This window comes from Octopus bimaculoides, chromosome 3 (genome assembly GCF_046866305.1).
Source record: "Octopus bimaculoides isolate indiv1 chromosome 3, ASM4686630v1, whole genome shotgun sequence".
NCBI classification, from domain to species: domain Eukaryota; kingdom Metazoa; phylum Mollusca; class Cephalopoda; order Octopoda; family Octopodidae; genus Octopus; species Octopus bimaculoides.
The window spans coordinates 133,875,418-133,897,422 of NC_142930.1; the positions used below are offsets into that span (position 1 = coordinate 133,875,418).

General features: G+C 37.7%; 1 protein-coding gene across 7 annotated transcripts in view; it reads left to right on the forward strand.

Moving 5' to 3' along the window:
• Nucleotides 1–22,005, forward strand: part of LOC106881162 (MAM and LDL-receptor class A domain-containing protein 2) — a 232,956-nt gene that overhangs the window by 118,422 nt on the left and 92,529 nt on the right. For all 7 annotated transcript variants that reach the window (XM_089349698.1, XM_089349694.1, XM_089349695.1 and 4 more), the window contains 4 exons: nucleotides 1,008–1,212; nucleotides 11,143–11,253; nucleotides 12,215–12,544; nucleotides 21,746–21,853. In XM_089349698.1, coding sequence (XP_089205824.1) covers nucleotides 1,008–1,212; nucleotides 11,143–11,253; nucleotides 12,215–12,544; nucleotides 21,746–21,853 — 754 coding nt within the window. The remainder of the gene's footprint in view (nucleotides 1–1,007; nucleotides 1,213–11,142; nucleotides 11,254–12,214; nucleotides 12,545–21,745; nucleotides 21,854–22,005) is intronic.

The following is a 22,005-nucleotide window of genomic DNA, read 5'->3' on the forward strand; positions in this document are numbered from 1 at the left end:
ATGTACCTACTTAGCAAGCTAATTCCTGCAAAAGGGTGAAAGATACTCCAAAATATATATTTAGGCAGGCCCTGTTTTATTATATAATTTAAAACCTATTGAGTGGCTTCCAGCTAAATATACAATATACGTACAAAACTCATTTATGAGGTTTGATTAAATGTACATCGAGAATAAAGTGAATTATAAAGAACACCAAATTATTTCTTTTATATTCTGACTTTATTTTCGTAATTTATGAATATTTTACTAATATTTACTATTTGTTCATGCAAAACATAGACTTACACAGAATATGGGACTTGGCTATACAGTGTAACGGAAAATACATTTTTATAAGATTTTGCACTCTTTTCAATTTTCATTGATGACCGCACCGTCCCTTCTTTTCTTATTTCTTGCAGCCTATTTCGTGAAATTTACATCTTTGAAAAGTCGCCAGACCTTGTGTAAAAATGTGTTTATTTACGAATATGTTGATAGGTATATAATGGAGAAAAAAATAATGTAGAAAGTAGAAAAATGCTTTGTAATGAAATTTCAATGAATTGAGCATATCAAATTGAAAAGAAACCTCTCTTTTTCTCTCTCCGCCTCTCTCTCTATCTATCTTTCAATCTATCAATCCTTCCCCCATCCTTTATTATTTTCTTGATTGTCCTGAACCCCACCTCTCTCTCTATATATATATATATTCCTCCTCTTTGCTTTTCCTTCTCTTCTCCCACCAAAAGACAAAAACAATATTCTATTCTAAACAAAGCGAAATAAAAAAAATTCATTCACATAAAAGAAAACATTCTGTTTTTACCATTTTGATTTAGTCTTGACGAGTTCGAGAAACGAACGAAAGCGCTAATTTTGGATTATCCAAAATTCTCACTGCCTCCCTTTTCTCAATATATATATATATGTATGTATGTATGTATGTATGTATGTATGTATGTATGTATGTATGTATGTATGTGTTTGTGTGTGTAAACGCATATGTAATAATGTATTTTCAGCTTCAATCAAAGGATTCGCATGGAAATAACATGGAGTTGTTTGAAGAATCTGGTGAAATTGAGAGCAGAAACTGGAATTTTGCTTGTGTTAATGTACACAACTACAGCAGAAAGTATACTTATGAATTTATTGCTACACGTGGGTTTGGAGTTAATGGCCATATTGCCCTGCTTAATGTTGGTTTCAAAGACGAATATTGTCAAGGTAAAATTATTTACTTCCCTGTCGCAGTGATCTATCTGTCAAACTTTTTGTCTATCTAGCTACCTAACGACCAATCTACGTACTTACCTATTTATCTTTCACTCAATCTATCCGTCTGAACACATGTATATTCACCTATTACTAGCATTGTTTCTCTGCTTTTCTGTTTCACACCGGCGTAAAAATAATTAACTTTTTTTGATTGCTATCTATCTTGTAACTGACCATAAAACCACAAATATTGCTGAGAACTGAGGCAAGCATAGTTACATATCTTTCCCAGATTATATTGAAATGGATCTTCCGTATTCATTTAAAATATCGAAATTCATAATCATATCAAATTTGGCTCACCATTACGTTTTGTTCTAGGTTATTCTTTCAAGCAAAACAAAGCATTGATTTTGTCGGATAAGTTGAACAATCGACGTATTTGTCTGTGACCATTGATTAACTTATTAAGGTCTTTGAATTCATAATTGTTAAATTTACAATATATCCAAATTTAGCTTTGTTATAACATTTTTGATTTCATATTTTTTCGTTCAGATGTCAGTCATTCAAGACATTTGAATTAAGCATTAAGCAATACTTGCACAACATTCCATAAATTGATAATTGTGTATGTGTGTGTGTGTGTGTGTGCGTGCGTGTGTAAAATTATTTCTGTCATATTATATTTACTAGATACAAAATAGACAATGTTCTTTGGTTGTCAAGCAGAAATTAGCAAAACGGACGGAAACGAGTTTTATATTTTATATATTGCAACCATTTTGAAGGTTATGACATGAAGACTTAGCCTTATTTGTAAAAGAGTGAATTAACCTCAAGATGACTTCTTCGTTGGTTCACTATGTGGTTGGTCGGGTGCCCATATAGACATTGTCTTCTTGGTTCATTGAGACAACCATGTATCCACACTTCCAGACATTCGTACATACATGCCTGCTTCCATACATGTATACGTAAATCCATCAACTCTTACTGCAATGCTTACATTAGACAACAGGACATGATTTGAAGGAGCTTTATCTTCTACTTCTTGAGATTCAATTGTTAACTCATGCATCTATATACATCCATCCCTCCATCTATAAAAACATTAATCTACCCTAGACAGATTTTGAGGAAATTTTGTTTTATACATCTAGCAGTCGTTAGAAAAACCATATGTAGACCCCTAGTGCCGAGGTCATGGAAGATTTTAACTATCACCGAAGCTTTTCTTTATTAAATAAAGTGTAGGTCATTCGCTACTTCTACCCTCAAGTCCACCACATGGTCAACTTGAGATGTTGGTGATATTCTCTTTTAAATTAGTAGATTAGAGCAACGTGGAATGAAGTGCTTGCTCAAGTTTACAATGTGCAGCCGGTCTTGGAATCGAACACACGGGCGAACGCACGATCTCCTGATTATGAAGTTAATACCTCAACACTTATGTCACACGCCTTCACAACGTATGAATTCATAAATACATACACACACATATCTTGCACAAATATCAACTGCCTAATGGATATGAATATCTTGTCCAAAATTGTGCTACAAGAGAATATATGCGGTGAATTAATGTGGAAGAAGAACTACTACTACTACTACTGCTGCTACTACTACTACTACTACTACTACTACTACTACTACTACTACTACTACTGCTACTACTACTACTACTGCTGCTGCTGCTGCTGCTGCTGCTGCTGCTGCTGCTACTACTACTGCTGCTGCTGCTGCTGCTGCTGCTGCTACTACTACTACTACTACTACTACTACTATTTCATTATCATCATAATTATCCCTCTTCTTCTTCTTCGTCTTCTTCTTTAAGACGTCGTCCAGTTTGATATAGTGATGATGTTGATTGAAGACATTGTGTCTGCCGGGGGTTTGTACTGTTTGTCAAGTCACTGCAATGATTTCAGACAATACTTTCTTCACTTTGACATTCAGAGCACTGTACAGAAACCACATCACGTCTGTGCAGCTCGGAGAGCTACGCGATGCTCTGTTTTAATAGATAGTCGGATTTCCCCGGTCCGTACCAGTGCCTCCACATTTCCACCGCCGGACGGGCACTCTCCGAGCTCGGGTTCGGGAATATTAACTTGATTCCCTTTCAATGCGAGGCCGGCCACTTGCGTGCATGCATGCGTGCATACATGCGTGAGACTGTGACGACTGTGACAAATCCGGCGCCTTTCGTGGGAGCTTTCGCCCGCTTCTCTGGACTGACTGACTCGTGATCGACTGCTGTCGACACAGAACCCTTATCCACTTTGGTCTTCGAAGGTCTCATTCGAATACTTGCTACTACCACCGATATCTGCACGCGCGGTCGGCTTCACCAGGGCGCGCTTCCGCGGCTTCCATGCACGCCGCGGCGCCCTTCTACTCGTCGCCTGGTTGGTCCAGCATTGGTCACTCACTCCAGCGCCATCCATTTTCAAGGCTGGTCGATTCAGCAAGTAAATTGTTACACACTCCTGAACGGATTCCGACTTCCGTGGCCACCGTCCTGCTGTCTATATCGACCGACACCCTTTCGGTAATATAATGGGCGAAGCGTAGGGCACCTTAGCCGGACGTTCAGTTCATCCCACATCACCAGTTCTGCTTACCAAAAGTGGCCCACTTGGCACCGTGCATTCGTCGCGTCGCAATGGCTGCGATATACGGTCGCCTCTGATCGGGAGAAAGGTGGTCCGTTTCGCCCCTTCCGAGTTCGAGAGTAGATCGAGGCCGTCAACTTCCCCAGGGCCCGTGGAACCTTTTCAGCATCCCTGTTGTTCTGCTTGGAGTAGATTGTTTTCCACAAGGAACGTATGTATTTTCCCTGCGAGAATGCCTATTAACACTTTCCGTAAGAGGTTAAGACAAGCAATGGGTCGAAAACTGGCAACCGCATTGTGCTTTGACCCATCTTTCATAAACGATGTTTTCTTTCCTTCTACAATCCACTCCGGAAGTGCGCCGCTCTGTAGGAAATTGCCTAATTGCAACGCAATTCGCTTTTGTTTTGATCTAAACCACTTGAGTCAGTAGCCTTGTATTTCGTCTGATCCTACCGCTTTTCTGTTTGGCAGTCTTGGTACCTGTGCACTTACGTCTTCCGTTGGTATGCACAGTACATGATCCAGTCGTGGAACTTCCGACTGGTGGAGTTGTGGAGCCTCCGACTGATGAGACCTTACGGAATGAATCTACTCAGCATCGTGGTTGTGGGCAAGTTCTTATCCTCAGATGTTATTCCAAAATTGGCGGATTTCCTTTGCTTCAGGAAATATATTATCTTTTGTATTTCCTCCTAAGCTCTTAAAAACTGCCTCTGGTTATTTGAAAATAGCTGGTTTTGCTGGAACTGCAATATGCAATCAGTGTAGCGTTGCACCTTTAATGTTTTTCCTCGCACACGTTTTAGCGTTTCGATAATACAGGGATTTCTACATTATTTGATTGGCTGGCCTTTCTTTTGAACCCTTTCTTTTTAATTTGGCATTTTGCAACAAGATATGCCCTTGCACCTTTTTAGCATTTTCCCATTGTCTTTTGGACCATTCTTCTATGAGACTCAGATCTTTATGTAAAGTTTAATATTGCCTTCAATTCTCAGCTTCGACCATGGCTTCTTTCCTTCCAACCAGTTCACCAACTAAAATTGAAGCGGATCTGACCAAGTCCCTTGTTTCCGTTAGATCGTTTGTCAGAATGTATTTCAGAATCTCAACACCTTTTTGAGTCGCACGCTTCACATTGTTACGGTCGAAGCTTCTCAAATTCACCGACTTGGTCTCTGTTCTTGTATCTATTTTATCCTTGAGTCTTATCCTAGGGTTTCTCTGTTCCTCAGTCATATCGTCTCGTAATACAGTGATTTCTACATTATATTGATTGGCCGGCCTTTCCTCTACAACACTTTTACCTTAATAAGGCGGCGAGCTGGCAGAAACGTTAGCACGCCGGGCGAAATGCTTGGCGGTATTTCGTCTGCCGCTACGTTCTGAGTTCAAATTCCGCTGAGGTCGACTTTGCCTTTCATCCTTTCGGGGTTGATTAAATAAGTACCAGTTACGCACTGGGGTCGATATAATCGACTTAATCCGTTTGTCTGTCTTTGTTTGTCCCCTATGTGTGTAGCCCCTTGTGGGTAGTAAAGAAATAACACTTTTACCTTACTAATGTTTTCACTGATCTTCATCTGCATTATTATCCTCGAGGTTATCGCCACTACGGAGGCTTGTTATTATTATTATTATTATTATTATTATTATTATTATTATTATTATTATTATTATTGTTGTTGTTGTTGTTGATATTATGGCCGCCATACTGTGAAGTCACGGAAATTTGGTGCTATACAAATAAATTAAACAATACCAGTATTATTCAACCCAAGAATAACAATCGGGAAGTACGTACTTTAAACTTGTTACACAAAAAGTACGAAAAGCTACACGTGCAAAACAATTTAACACCAGAAATGAACGGAGCGGTACCCTACGAAAATGATGACCGTCAAAATAAAGGGCCGGCGTTGTTCCTCATGTCCCGCAAATAAAAAAAAAGCATAAATGGACACATGAGGAATATATTTAAATCCTTCACGCTTATTTTACAGCAGTGCTCTACCCAAAGAACGAAAACACCACAACATATACATACAAAAAATCTGGAAGAAAAATAACCTAAATAAAGACTTGGATACGGCAATAAACCCTAATAAACTAGCTAAGATACGAAGATATATTCTCAAAATAAATAAAAAAATATCAGAAATAGAAATAGAACATTTAAAAGGGAAACACATCAGGAAAATGTAGATAGTAGCCACACAGCAAGACCAAATAATATAAGCACTGAGACTGTAAAACACGAAGACAGACGTAACACTTCCAACAACAGCGAAGTAATCAACAAAAGACAACAAACACAAATCTTAGGAATGTATAATGATGTGCAAAAAGCACCAAACCATAACACCACAGACAGACATATGAACGGAAAGGAAGATGAAACAAATCTAAAACCAGGAAACAGAGAAGGGGAATCTGATGATTATGATACTCTAAAAATGAGCATAATCAAAGAACTGAAAACCACAGATCTCAGTATGAACCACCGATTATACCTCCCAAAAATCAAAATAGATAATAAAACAATACCAATAATAAATAGCATGAACCTGGCCGCCACAGAACTAATAGCCACAGAAACAAATGTCAATATCTCCGAGCTAAATGACATAATATATGCAGCAGCCACCGTGGCTACAAAAAGAAGCTGGATACGCCCTCAAACCCATCCAAACAGGAGTACCACCAACCAACCAAATCCTGTGGATAAATAATATCCAGAAAAAATAGAAAACAAGAGATGAGATCTGTCAATTCTTAACGAAACTAGTAGACAATCAACACTACTAAGCAACAAGAAGAAAACAAAAATACTGTGCAAATACATTAGAGAAAAAGAGTTACGTGAGTTAAAAGAACAGCTAAAGCAAGATATCCTTGCCAAAGCACAAAGAATGCGCCGGTATGAGAAACGCCGACATTTCTTTGAACAAAACAAACAGTTCAAATCCAACCCCAAAAGATTCTACCAAGAACTTGGCAAAAATAGAATAGACATGAATACAGCACCAACAGCAGAAGAAGTGGAAGAATTTTGGAAAGAAATATGGTCGGCGAAGGAACAACCTTAGAAAAGGGCTGTCAAAACAACGAACTTAGCACCTGAACAACTCTGGAATCCTATAACAACTGAAGAGGTCACCCAGTCACTGCAAAAACTAAGTAACTGTAAGGCACCTGGGCACGATAAGATCACCAACTTCTGGTTAAATATCTGACAGGAACATACAAAAAGCTGGCTGAAAACTTTAACGACATACTAGCAGAGCCAGAGATAATGCCTGAATGACTCACGAAAGGGAAAACTATCCTAATTCCCAAATCCTCTGAAACGGCAAGCCCACAAAATTATAGATCAATAACTTGTCTCCCTATAATTTACAAAGCCTTTACTGCAATAATATCGCAGAGATTGAGCAAGCATCTGGAAGAAAATAACCTGTTTCCAGAAGAGCAGAAGGGATGCTGCAAGGGCTCATACAGCTGTAATGATCAACTAATGATCAACAAAGCCATAACTGAAGACAGCCGCAGAAAGAAGAAGGGCCTCAGTATGGCCTGGATCGACTACCGAAAGATTTTTGATAGCATTCCCCACACATGGATCCTAGAAACAGTAGCCAAGAACAAGGTAGCACCAATAATTATAAAATAAATAAGACACTCTATGAATAAATGGCAGATAGTGCTACGGCTCCAAACAAAAGAGGAATTCATAAAAACCAAAGCTATTCCTATTAGAAGAGGAATATTCCAGGGAGACACGCTCTCCCCACTTCTTTTCTGCTTGGCATTGAAACCTTTATCTGACATGCTAAATAGAACCGGATGCGGATACAATTGTTACTGCAAGACAGTCAGCAACCTCTTATATATACTCAAAAGCAATACAAGCTGTAGTGACGTGATCAAGTAGCGAAAGCGCTCCATTGGAAAATTGCAAAAAGTGAGGGCTAGAGAGAGTCAAGCCGCAGAGAGTGGTAGAGTCGGAGACTAGCAATCCAAACAGATCAGCTGCTAGAGTATAACAGACCGGACCTAATGTTGGTGGGAAAGATGCACTACAGGTGCTATGTAATTGATGTTGCATACCCCTTTGACCGACGAATAGTCAAGAAGGAAGGCGCGAATATAGATAAATACAACTCACTTAAGTAAGAAATAGCCCGGCTAGGAAAACTGAAGAAGGTGAAGATAGTGCCAATTACTGTTGGGTCCTTGGGAACAGTATCAGAAGGCATCAAGAGGAATATCAAGGCAACTGGAATAGAGTGCCCAGTAGAATTGTTACAAAAGGTTGGCCTCCTTGGTATGGCCAGAATAATCAGGAAAGTATTAGATAGCTGGAAAGAGCGAATAGCAGGTAGCAAGCCTGCTACGCATGCAAGACTCAATGAGTTCCAACAAAACCTGTGATAAAAAGAAATAATAATAATAATAATAATAATAATAATAATAATAATAATAATAATAATAATAATAATAAACAACGGTTTCAAATTTTGCCACAATGCAGCAATTTTGGGGGAAGGGACGAGTCGATTACATCGACCCTAGTGCTCAACTGGTACATATTTTATCGACCTCGAAAGAATGAAAAGTACAGTCGACTTCGGCGGAATTTGAACTCAATATAAAGCCGGAAAAAATGCCGCTAAGCATTTTGCTCGGCGTTTTAACGATTCTGCCAGCAGGCCACCTTAACAACAATGATAATCCTTTCTACATTAGGCGCAAGGCCCGAAACTTTGAGACAGGTGTCTTACAACCTTAATCATAATATTTTCATTAGTAATCACCGAAGCTTCGCAAAAATTCTGAGGGTGGCACGGCACGATACACTGTGAGATAGCTTCAAAAAGTAAGTAAAAAGAAGACAAGCAATAGTTGATTCCAAAAATAATTCCTCAAAAGAGGGAAATTTCTCTTCATGGAAATATCTCAAAACCTGATCACTAAAGCACGTGTCTTCCCATCTGGTCTTCCCTAAATCTAGAATTGTTTATTTAGATCATATCACTGCACTCATCTACCTTTTTAAGAAATTTTCAGGTGGGAAACTCATCTCTCTCTATCCTTATGTTCTTTTCAAGTGAAACTTGAAATGTTGATAAGGGTTTGTTCAAAATGGAATATGTTTGACTTTAGCATTTTCAATCTAGACCACCACACAATCTCTTTCGTAAAAGTCACCACAGAAATAAATACTACCTGTCCACTCCGGCCAAAGGAAAGTGCCAAGGCGCTCTCCACTATGTATTTATGAATTAGTTAGATCCGTCCTATACCCGACATCAGTTGTTCGTCAAAACTCCACAAATTATCTATATTCGGGAAGTGAACGAGTGCGTACAGAACAGTTTCTTGCTCTGCGCATATCTTGGGGAGGTTTCCATTTTCCAGTAGCACTGCTAGGTAAGGAATTTTGGGAGTTATCCATGGATGTCAGGAAGTCCTCCGGAGCAGACCAGCCAATTGATTTTCGTCAACGTCTAGAGCCTCCCTGAGAACGTCGTCTCACTTTCACATTACAAACCCTCATAAGATGCTATGGTTGAACTTCTACTGACCACAATGCCCAACTCATGGAAGAGTGTGAGCACTTGATGACATCCCAGATGCCGACTACCGTGTTTTCGTCTTTACTTGACCCAGATAGTTACTCTATCAAAGAGACGAACTGTCGAAAAACCCGTCTGAAAAATGGCGATCACACCTGTTCACCATCAAAGAATTGTTCAATATCTCGCAGGCTGCACACATATCTCCGCATCATCAGCCATGACTTCTCTAGTCCGCCACCCAGCGGGTATTGTCAGCAAAATGAGAAGCTGATCAGTGAAACAGGTCCCCTAAATAGAAAGTGGAAGTTCGCTAATTAGGTCTCTCTAAGTTTCGCGCACCAAGATGACCCGTCAAGGAACGGGTCTTTGTCTATACAAAGGTGTGTTCTGTGTAACCGATGCTTTTGAATTCTGAACAATCTACGTCATCCCTATCCACTGGTCCACAAGCACTGTTTTGCATTCTACATTGATATATTCAGGAAATCGAGTCGGTACTTGCCAGGTTTGTGAAGCTGTTCCATCTACCTCTTCTATAGGATAACCTCATACAGTTCAATGCTTCATCCAGGATATTGTTCTAGTCTACCAGAAAACACTCCAGACGCCTAAAGAAATCTGGTCACCGAATTTCTCATAAACCATAAGCAACTACGTGTCTGAATGTATGGTCTTCCCTACTGGTCACGTCCACTATCACTAACTTAGCTGCTGGTATCCAAAAAGATAACCCGTATCGTGAGATCTGGACCATTCTTAAGTAACACAGCACATCCTCTTTTTGGTTGACTTGGAGATAAATAGATATCATTCTCTCAGATTATGGGTGCAAGTGCTAGTGAACAGGAAACTCGTCTCTTGCTAATGGCCCTCATATCAATGTCTAGAGACCGGGAATCGTTTAGTAGATGGCCCTGTTTCTTAGGTGTCCCCAGGTCACATCATCTGAGTAATTTTTGTGTATCGCAGTACGTTCTATTATTGCTTTGTTGTTCGTGGATTTTATTTGACTCCTTCATCACATGGCAAGTTTGAGTGGTTCCAGGCGGGGAGGTGCATGTTTTAGGAGGTCATTGTTTTTTGTTCTGTTGTTGTTTGGAAGCTTTCAGTCGCTGTTGACGGTAATGTGGTGACACTTGAGGGTGTGCAATCTTTTTCTATCGATGCTGCTGCTGTCACTGCTTCTGTTTAAGTAGATGCTCCGTTTTGGTGTTGTTGTTGCTCTTATTGTTGCTGCCCTGTCCACATGCTGCCTTTGGTACCCCTCCTGTTTTTTCCTTTCTATCCAATGGGGGAGTTGTCACCAGCCAATAGATATTTATTTTTAGGAGCACGTACTGAAGTAACAGTTATTCTTCCATACATTTTCCTCTGCCTGTCTGGGGCCCAACCCAACTAACAAAAAAAGGATCAGTAGCTTGCATCAGTTTATTGCTCATAAAAAGGCAGCTTTTCTGTTTTCTTTTTATAATTCCTAGTTTTCTCTTATATGAATTGATTAATAAATGAATTGATTAAAAACTTTGACTAACGATTGTTTTAGTCACTACTTTCTTTCAAAGTTAATATTACACAGCGAAAAAAGTACACACCTCTAATTAGTGCTATTCTTTTACGCTACTTATCGCTGCTTATGTTTATGTGCTATGTAAAATACAAGTTGTATATTATTACTGTTAATATCTTAACATTGCGCTAATGAAGATTGCCTTTTTTTCTCTTTCTCATTAAAGCCAGAAGCATTTCCTGTAACTTCTCAAACCCAATGATATGCCAGTATTACAATTTTATGTACAGTAAATGGGAAAGAGTACAATCAGGAAATGTAAGCGGATCAATAAATGGTAAACAAATATTCTGTATTTTCAATTATATGAAAATTAGTTTATTTTCGGTAAACGTATGTTTGTTAACTGACATACATATTCAACCTTATAAATTTTACATAAAACCGTCAATGTCTTTTGGTAGATATAAAATAATATTAAGACATATTCAGCTGTTTAATACCTTTATCTAATCTATATCATCATCATTATTATCATACTAGGTAGTCTTGTCATAGTATGCACACAAAAACAAAGGCAGGATTTTGTGAAGGATATTAGTTTTACTGTTCACTTCTCTATGTTACTTATATCTCCTTAGAAGCAACAAACAGGCATACAGATAAGCGTAACAGAAATGCACCTTTAGAAAAATATGTAGTCAAACATATTTACAAATTTGGTGGCAAGACTTCTTACGCTAAATATTTTCCTCTTACTGTTCTCTTTAGTTATTTTACTAGAAAACTATCTGGGATTCGGATCCGACCTAGTCAGTGAGACATCATTTTAACAATCAGTAGTTTTAGTTGGTATTTATCACACTCAATGTACCGTATCCATAACTTGATTCTCCTACCTATAAATGGATATCACTTAAAGAATAGATAAGGAATAGAATTTTGACTGAGTTGATTCGTCCTCAGTCAACTAGTGAAGATAAGTAGTTTAGTCATTTCTATCTAATCTATATTGTCATACTAGATAGTTTTGTGCTGAAAGCTAAAACATTAAACTCTCAACTGAGCGAATATTCCTAACTGTAAACAGTTACAGTGAATTTAAACTATCCAAGGGTTGCCTTATGGGTTGACAATTTCATTTACACAACCATAAAGCTTATTATAATTAGTTGATGAGGTTGAATTTAATGGTTATATATTTTTATGAAGATATTCTTTTATATTATGAGGTGAATTTTGTAACACTAAATATAAATTCCTTACAAAATAAATATATTTTCAAATTTCTTCTCCAGATGTGTACATGCAAGCTTCTCCTACATACAATACTCATGGTTTGGCATCTCCGACTGAAAACATTACCAATAGTTGTGTGCAAATAAGATACAAGATAATCGGTAGTTGTAACCTGACCATTTATAATGCATTTAGCAAGAAATCACTTTTCAGTGTGGTGAGTCACGGTACAACCCCATGGCTAATATATCAAGTATATATTGAGAAAAAGATGCCTACCAAATTTATTTTCCTGACACAAATGGTATACAATATCTATTACAAAGCTTTTGGTTGTTCAGTTTTGCTTGATTATATCAACGTCACGAAAAATAAATGTCCAAGTTTAGGTAAGTTTTTAAATCTATTCTGTTTAATCAATTTCTGTTTCTAACTCTAATGCTTTCGTCTTGACTCAGATGTTTTAAACAGATATGTTTAAATAGGATTAGAAAGAGAAAATATTTGATTTTCAATTGCCATTCAAACACCAAATATAGTCGACCACTATATTAATGTTATACTAGCCTTAATATTCTTCTTCCATATGTCTTGGTGGGAAAGTTCACCTTGGTTTTGGTAATATTTGCCATAATTTGCTAACAAGCTCAGATAACAATATAGAATATTCATTAGCATATATTCAAGTTTCTAGAATCTTAAAACCATTTTTACAAAGAAGTCATTTTAATCTGAAGCTTTAACGATTCCAAATAATTTTTCAATAAGAGCTCGAAATACAGGCTTTTACATAAATTTCAAGCTTATTCTGATACAAATGTTTACCTTTCATAAGTCTATACAAAAGCAGTAGTTTTGAATTTCGATTCATTAACTTACCAACGAACTAAATGAGTTTAAACCAACCAATTCGTTGTGTTGAGAGTTACGACGTCCCCTTGCGAGGGACAGACTGGTCCAAGGAAAGTATAAATAGTAACAATCCGAGTGAGTTCAAGGTTCCGAGTTCGGAGTCGAGTGAAGTTCGTGAAAGTTCGCAGTGAAGTTGGAAGGCGTCGGTTGGTTAGTTCACAAGCAATATTGATTGTTGGTTCGTAAAGAAATTTGTTAGTTCGTTACATTGTTTTTGCTGTTGTCTGGTTATCTTATTTATTGTAAGTAACAAATTACGTTACAGCATCTGGCAACGAGGGTTTCGAAGCTCTCGTACGTTATTTAAAAATTTGTTCGTGATACTTGTAAAATGATGGAAGACCTATTAGCTTCCATAGTACAGTTGCAAAGGTAACAACAAGAGCAGCAACAGGTGTTGCAGAAGCAACTATTTCAACAACAGTTATTGGAGCTATACTTAAAGAAGTCCAAAAATGAGGTAAATTCGTCTCCTAGTGTGCACTCAGCAGAATCAAAAATCGACTCCCAGTTAAGAAAATTCCTACACGTAAAAATAAATAGAATACATATTCAACTTTAGTTGGATACTGGAAATGATATTTCAATAATAAACATGGACACATGGAAGAAAATAAGGAAACTTATGCTGAGAAAAACAGCGAACTCTGCTCGTAGCGTGACGGAGACAAATTAAGTTTCATGAGCAAAATGTGGACTAATGTCACATCTCTAGGTAAAACATACAAGGTCAAAGTCTTCGTCATTAAAAATGCAACCGATCTGTTTGGTACTGATTGGTTAGAATTATTCGATTCATGGGACCCCACCCCATAAATCTCTATTGTAAATACGTAAATGGTTGTCCCTCTATAATTCATCTGAAGAGTTGAAGAGAATTTTCTTTTAATGTTTCCGCAAGACTCTCGGACAAACTAGATCTATGCACAAGGACTGAAGCGTCTTTTGAATTAGATGAAAACGTTACACCTGTGTTAAAACCTAATAGGAAAGTGTCTTTGCGGCAACAAATCAAGTCGGCGATGAGTTGGACTGATTGGAAAAAAACCCCCAAAAAACGGAATCATTGAAAAAGTGGATTACGCGAAATTGGCAGCTCCGACTATATGTATAAAAAAGAAAAATAACAAAATTAGGCTGTGTGTCGATGTTTCCACCGGTTTAAACGACTGTTTAAAAATGAACCATTATCCACAAGTAACCCTAGAAGATATTTTTACAAAACTAAACGGAGGAAAATTATTTTCAAAACTCGATCTGTCTGACGCACATCTACAAATCAAAGTAAATAAAAAAAAGTGCTCAAAGATAAAGGTATATGCAAATACAATAGACTACTTTTGGACTGAAGATAGCACCTGCAACATTTCAACAGGTGATGGACGCGATATTGGCAGACAATGAATTTGCTATTCCTTACCTTGATGACGGGTGAATCAAAAGCGAATCGCGGAATGAGCATATCGAACACGTGAAGTGTCTTTAAAACAATTAAAGATCATGGTTTCACACACAGTGAAGAGAAATGTGAATATTTTTTTACCTAAAATCAAATACTTAGATCAAATCATAGATAAAAATGGAAGACGTCGTGATCCGTCCAAAGAAGACGCAATCAAGAATATGTCTCCTCCAACGAATATGCCTATAAAATAAGCCTTCCTTGGCCTAGTACATTTCAAACATACATAAATATACCATTAAACGATTTACTAAAGAAAGAAGTGAAATGGAATTGGTTTGTAAAGTGTCAAAACGCATTTGAAGACAAAGAAAACATTACTTTCTGACTTTTTACTAGCGTATTTCGATCCTAGAATGGACATTGTTGTAGCATCTGATTCTTCGGAGTATGGAATAAGAGCAGTCTTACTACACAAATATAAAGATAGAAATATGAAGCCAGTAGCTCATGGTTAACGTTCGCTGATAGCAGCGGAAAAAATTATAGTCAGATAGAGAAGGATGCTCTACTGATTATTTTTGTGGTTAGAGCATTACTATCAATTTTTGAATCAAAGAAAAGATTACCTACCCATACAGCGAGCCGACTAAAACGCTGGGGTATAATATTGCTGAACTACAATTTGCGATATACAATTAAATGGGAGTTAATTTCTACTGCCAACTCATACACACCTGGAACCAATAGATGTAACCTATATTTAGAAGAATTTCACAGGATTTTGACATCCATATGTTATGTAATAAATTCTAGGACAGGAACAAGCGTTGAGATGCTTGCATATGAGGAAATTTTCATTTTCAAAATACAAATGAATAATTTTCATTTGAACTATACAAGTTTTCGAAATGACGGACTGGACATGATTATCCAGTAAGAACTTGAAATAAAGATTATTCGCGGCTGACTTAACGGACGTCTCTACATTATACAGCGCAGAATTTATAAAAGAAAATTATTAAACAGCCATATCTAGGATATCAAGTTAAGACCCCAAACCTGTTGGTCTTCAAAGGCGGTATATAATTATTGAATTAAAGGTAATGCGATTGCTACTTCGGAGTAAACCTTATATATATATATATATATATATATATATATATATACATATATATAACAGAAATTGTCTCTGTGTATGTATGTGTGTGTGTGTGTGTACAAGTTCGAAGGTTTATAACTCGAGTTCCACCTAACCGATTCGATTGAAACTTCAGACATGCATTTGTTATGTTCCGAGGCATGTTTTAGTTATAACAACTGCTTCCATCAATATTCGATCGTTAATTATCGATTTTTTCAAAAAGTCGTCCGATTTTGATCAAACTTGACGTACCTATGCATTCTTACCCAAGATTTTTCGTTTCGTTATTATTTTTTCAAATTCCGTTTCGTTGGAGCACAGCACGGGAAAAACCGACTCAAAAAAATGCCTTTAAGGCAGGCCATAGCGCCGAAACCATTGAGCCGATTTAAACCAATCTCGGTAAACGAATGCATTTTCACCCAACGAGTCTTATGCCATGGTTCATTTCATTAAGTTGTGCTTTGTTTGAACACAATTCGACAAACTCACATTTGAACAAAATGCTTTGTTGAGATAGCACCTGATTTGTTTTTCTCAGAAAAGCAATAACAGCTTCTGCACTGCACAAGCTACTGGTAAGTACTCACTACTTCCTTCATCCATTTCACTAGCAGTAGTAACCGGCGTTGCATGGGTCTTAATAAATTACTATGAAACTGCGGATACACGAGACCTTACACTTGAGAAAAGAAGGGTTGGAGTGTGACATTGTTAAAACAATAACCTTGGTAGCATCTTGAATCAAATCAATACCCAAGCTGCCTTTCAAAAAGTTATATTTTTGCGCTGTTTACGGTTTCTGTGTACAAGTGCTTTCGGGTGAAGCCGGGACAAACCGCTGAAGCACCAGACCGATTCGATTGAAATTTCAAACATGCATTTGATATGTTCCGAAGCATGTTTTAATCATAACAACTGCTTTGATCAGTGTTCGGCTTTCGCAAAAACTCGGTTGTAAAAAATTGATGAAGCATGTTGTCGAGGTAACCATCCTATCCGGATACGGAAAAAGGTGAGAATGTATTCATTCCCAGGATTCCCCTTACTCCCTTGGGAGCAGACATACCTTTCACCTTCAGAAGACTGCAATTCCCGCTTCAGTCCAGCTTCGCCATGTCTGTCAACAAGTTCCTTTCTGTGGCCGGACTTCTCTTGGAAGAGCCTAGCTTTTCCCACGGCCAGCTCTACGTTGCATGTTCCAGAGTCGACAGTAGAGACAGACTGTTCGCATTAACACGTCGGGGGAAGACAAGAAACATTGTCTACAACGAAGTGCTACGTATTTGCCAAGGCTGAAGTAGGTACGTTATCGCCATGCATTCCTACTTAGCAGAAAAGCTTGAATTTGGTCATTCTACCATTCATTGACACCTGCGCTAGAAGAAAAACGACTGTCTTTGGTTTCAAGACGAAAGATGTTCTTAAATCAGGATAATGCTCGGCCACATACAGCGAGGATGACATTCCAAAGGCTAGAGAATTTTGGATGGGAAACGATGCCCCACCCACCAGATTCACCTGGAATTACTCCTTCTGTTGATCATTTATTCTGCAGTCTTCAAAATCATTTGGATGGAAAAAATATGGCTTATGTAGAGGAGATCAGAACAGTACAAGAGGAGTATTTTTTGTTATGGACAAGTGAATTTTGGAAAAGGGTCCTTGCAAGTCTACCAGATAGATGGAAGAGCATTGTAGAAAATGAAGGAGAGTATATTTTAGATTGAAGAACTACTGGGTTTATCTTAATTTTGAAAAATAAAAGAAGTATAAAAAATCACTTTATTTATAGGACGACCCAATATGTGTGTGTGTGTGTGTGTGTGTGTGTGTGTGTGTGTGTGTGTGTGTGTGTGTGGCCTACAGTCAATCGTCACGGTTACGACTCTTCATGGCTTTGGCCCGACTTGATAAGCTTTTTCCATACAAGCTACATACCATTTCAACTCAAGTCTAGCCATTCCCCTCCTATGGAAATTATACTATCTCCCCTCCTGGACTCCACATTAAACGCATCATCTCATACTTCTTTCCCAGAAATGTAATTCTTTGGAATTCTTCCTGCCTACCTTCCTCCTACCTACAGATTGCCAAACTATTCAGTAACTACATCAATCTCAAAAGAGTGAGAAAACCTGAAAAAAGATCACGAGCATTGCTATACATACACCTCTTCTAAATATTATACTAAAAGAATGTTATTTTACCCTCTCAGTAGAAATACCTAAATATCGTAAGAAATCATCTTACCATGGTTAAGCAGAGACAGATAGTTGTCATATTTCAGTTTTCAGTCTTACAGTCTGTATTAGTTAGTTTTTAGGACAAGATGGTGCCATTATTTACATTATTTATATTCAACGGATATTTGTGCTCAACATTTCGGCTGATATACCCTCCAGCCTTCTTCAGGTGTCTTGGGGAAGTTTCAAACCTGGGTTCTCATTCCTAAGGTATTTTTCGATGTTATTATTATTATTATTGTTCAAGTCACTGCTTGGAGTCGAACTCGGAATCTTGGGGTTAGTAGCCCGCGCTCATAACCACAACGCCTTGTGCTCGTGGGCAATTGTGGAGTGAATTTTAGGGCTTATAAATCTAATATTTTTCTATCCGTTCTTTATACCGGTTCCCATATGCTGCTCATATCTGCATTCGGTCTGCTTAGGCAGTTGTGTCCTAGCCTATGTGCTGCTTCTTTTAGTTTTCGTATTTTCCAGTGGTGTTCTCTGTCTATTATTTTAGCTTCATTCCACAGGTGGAGGTGGTCTCCATTTTTTCATACATGATCAGCTATACCCGATTTATCACTATCTCCTCGTGTCACAGCTTTGCGATGTTCGTCTACCCTTATTTTGAGGGGGGTGACATGTTTCACCTTGGTATAACCAACCACAGCTGCATGGGACGGAGTACAAGCAGTCTTTGGTCATATTCTCTTCTATTGGTGGTTTTACTCGAAGGAGATATTTGCGAAGTGTTGTGTTAATCTTGAATACTGCCAGGATGTCATATGGGCCGCATATCTTTTGTATCTTTTCGGAGAGGCCGTTCACATAGGGTAGACAGACTGTGGACAGTTTATTGGCCTCATCTCTTATGCCCTTAGTTATAATTATATACATAATTTCAGCTTAATAGGTCTAATTTTATATGATAGTCACTGATAAAATGTTAAAAAATGTTTTTATCCTTTATCATATATATATATATATATATATATATATATATATATATATATATATATATATATATATATATATATATATATATATATATAATTTATATAAGGGCATTATCTATATAGTAATGCCTCACGCTCAGAGGGACTAAATAAGTCAAAAACTACTAAAAAATAAGCAACGTATTTACCGAAAGCGAGGAAATGCAGCTTTCAAAATTAATCTCTTAAAAACATTTAACTTAACGGTAAACCACTGGTTTAGTTAAATGTTTTTAAGAGATTAATTTTGAAAGCTGTATTTCCTCGCTTTCGGTAAATATGCTGCTTATTTTTTGGTAGTTTTTGACTTATTTAGTCCCTCTGAGCGTGAGGCATTACTATATAGTTAATGCCCTTATATAAATTATATATATTTATGGAAAAAAATGATGAATTTTTTTTCATTATGAGGTTTTTTCACGCTGACTACTTGATAAATTCTTATAAAGATTTTATCCTATATTATATTATATATATATATATATATATATATATATATATATATATATATATATATATATATATATATATATATATATATATACATACACATATATATATATTCTTTTACATGTTTCACTCATTTGACTGCCGCTATATTGGAGCATCACTTTGAAGGGATTTAGTCGAACAAATCGACCCGATGATTTATTTTTTAAAGCCTAGCACTTATTCTTTCCTTTTCTTTTTGCCGAACCGCTAAGTTACTGGGACATAAATACACCAATACCGGTTGTCAAGCGGTGATGGCGTACAAACACAGACATATCCACACACATGCACACACATACAACGAGCGTCTTTCAGTTTCCGTCTACCAAATCCACTTGCAAGGGCGTGGTCAACCGGAAGCTATAGGAGAAGACATTTGCCCAAGGTGCTACGCCCTTTGACTGAAACTGGAACAATATGACTAGGAAGCAAGCTTCTTACGACACGCACGCCTGTACATACATACATACATACATACATATCCCAAACCGATTATCAGTTTGCTTCCAGGACTATACAATTAATTGGGAGTTAATTTCTACTGCCAAATCATACACACATGGAACCAATAGATGTGACCTATATTGAGAAGAATTTCATAGGATTTTGACATCTATATGTTATGTGATAAATTCTAGACACGAACAAGCATTGAGATGCTTGCATATGAGGAGATTTTTCCATACAGTTCACAATGGAAAAGGAAAAAGACAATCAGCTGGCATTCCTGGACGTATTAATAACACGCACCGAGTATGGATTCAGGACATCCGTATACTGCAAGCCGACCTTTACTGCACGATACCTCAACTTCAATTCCCACCATCCTTACACTGTAAAGAGAGGGATTGCTCAGTGCCTAAAACATCGTGCAAAGAATATAAGTAGCGATCGTGATGCACACCACGAAGAAAAGATCAAGCTCAATAACGATTTGTTAAGCAACAACTACCCCAAAAGTATACTATCCACTCCAATTATGAAGAAGAAAGAGGATGAGGCCAATAAACTGTCCACAGTTTGTCTACCCTAAAGATATGAAAGATACAAAAGATAAATATAGAACTGTAAGATGGTACCAGATTGGTGAGAATGACGGAGGCAATTTCTGCTTGAAGAACCGTAGTTCGACATCTGTAGAAAATAATGAGATGGCTGAAGAAGAACGATTTAGCGAAATATCAGCAGAATGAAGCACAATAGGCTGATAAAAGGGGAAGAGGCTGGCAGGTAGTTTAGAGGAACGGCAGCTGATGAAATATCAGTTGAGAAGCGAGGCAAGAGAGAGAGAGAGAGAGAGAGAGAGAGAGAGAGAGAGAGAGAGAGAGAGAGAGAGAGAGAGAGAGAGAGAGAGAGAGAGAGAGAGAGAGAGAGAGAGAGAGAGAGAGAGAGAGTAAGGATAGAAATGAGTAATTACATTTCTAGGAATGTGATCTACAACTTGTGCCGATATCTGTATGTATCAAGCGACAAAAAAGGCAAATTAGTGCTGGAACTAGATCTAATATCTGTGTGTAGCAACAGTACTGTCCCAAATATGCGACCAGTAGTTTGTTGTGAATCTTCCTTGGGGCTTATAGAGACAAATTATATTCTGGACCCGAAGAATACTGCTTTATGGCACAGTCGTAAATGATATCCTCAACCACTCAGATACGCTTGTATTGATGATGTCACGTCCCCTTTCCTCTCTTCCTGACACGTCAAGCCTTCCTCTCCACCCCCATCCACGCTGTACCCACCTGTGGCGAATATCGCATATTTTACATCCCATAGCCTCCCAAGTGCACTCCCTTCCCACATCGAACTATTTTCATTCCTCATAATATCTGCTCACACTATTTCAATCAATCACTCCCTTTCTGTGCTTTCAGTGTTTCTACTGTACTCCATTCCAAACACTTCTTTTATCCGACCACATTCTCAAGTCCCTCTCATATTTACCGTCATGACCCACCTACTATTACCCCTTATGTCTCCCTATCCCACCTTCTCTACAGTTCCTTAATTTTGCACATCGTTCTACGAATTAATATTCTATACTCCTTCTTGAACCACTCTTTTATCTCCCGCTTTACTCTTCTGCATACTCATATTTCCCATCATCTGCACACCAACCTTGTTTCTCACTCACAGCACTAACCTCCAACTCCACCTGCAAACTCCATTCTCACGTTCTTATGAAAACACTCACTCTCCCATCCCCTTCCATGATTCTCCGTCCTTTTCGATGAAAAAGATCATTAGCGAATATATTTCAATATAAGAGATTCATAGCTAATAATGGCATAGATTTCATGTTACCTGATTAATCATTTCGTTTCTTATAAAATGGAAGTGATAAAATACTAGTCTGCTTCAATTTCAGGAGTTTAATAACGTGTTTTAAAATTTGTTTTTCCTTGTGTTTACAGTCTGTCCACCGGGAACAATCAAATGTAAGAATGAATATTGTTTCAATGCATCTAAAGTATGTGACAGAGTCAGGGATTGCAGTGACGGTAGCGATGAAAATAATTGCTGTAAGTCTCCGTTTATTTTCTTCTTTTTTTCAATATGATAGTAGTCATTTCTATTTAAATGTTATGTCCTTAAAACAAAGATTTTACTTCCAGCTGACAACTGTGACTGAGAAACGAAGATATAACACTGACATATCTACACATCAGTCTAT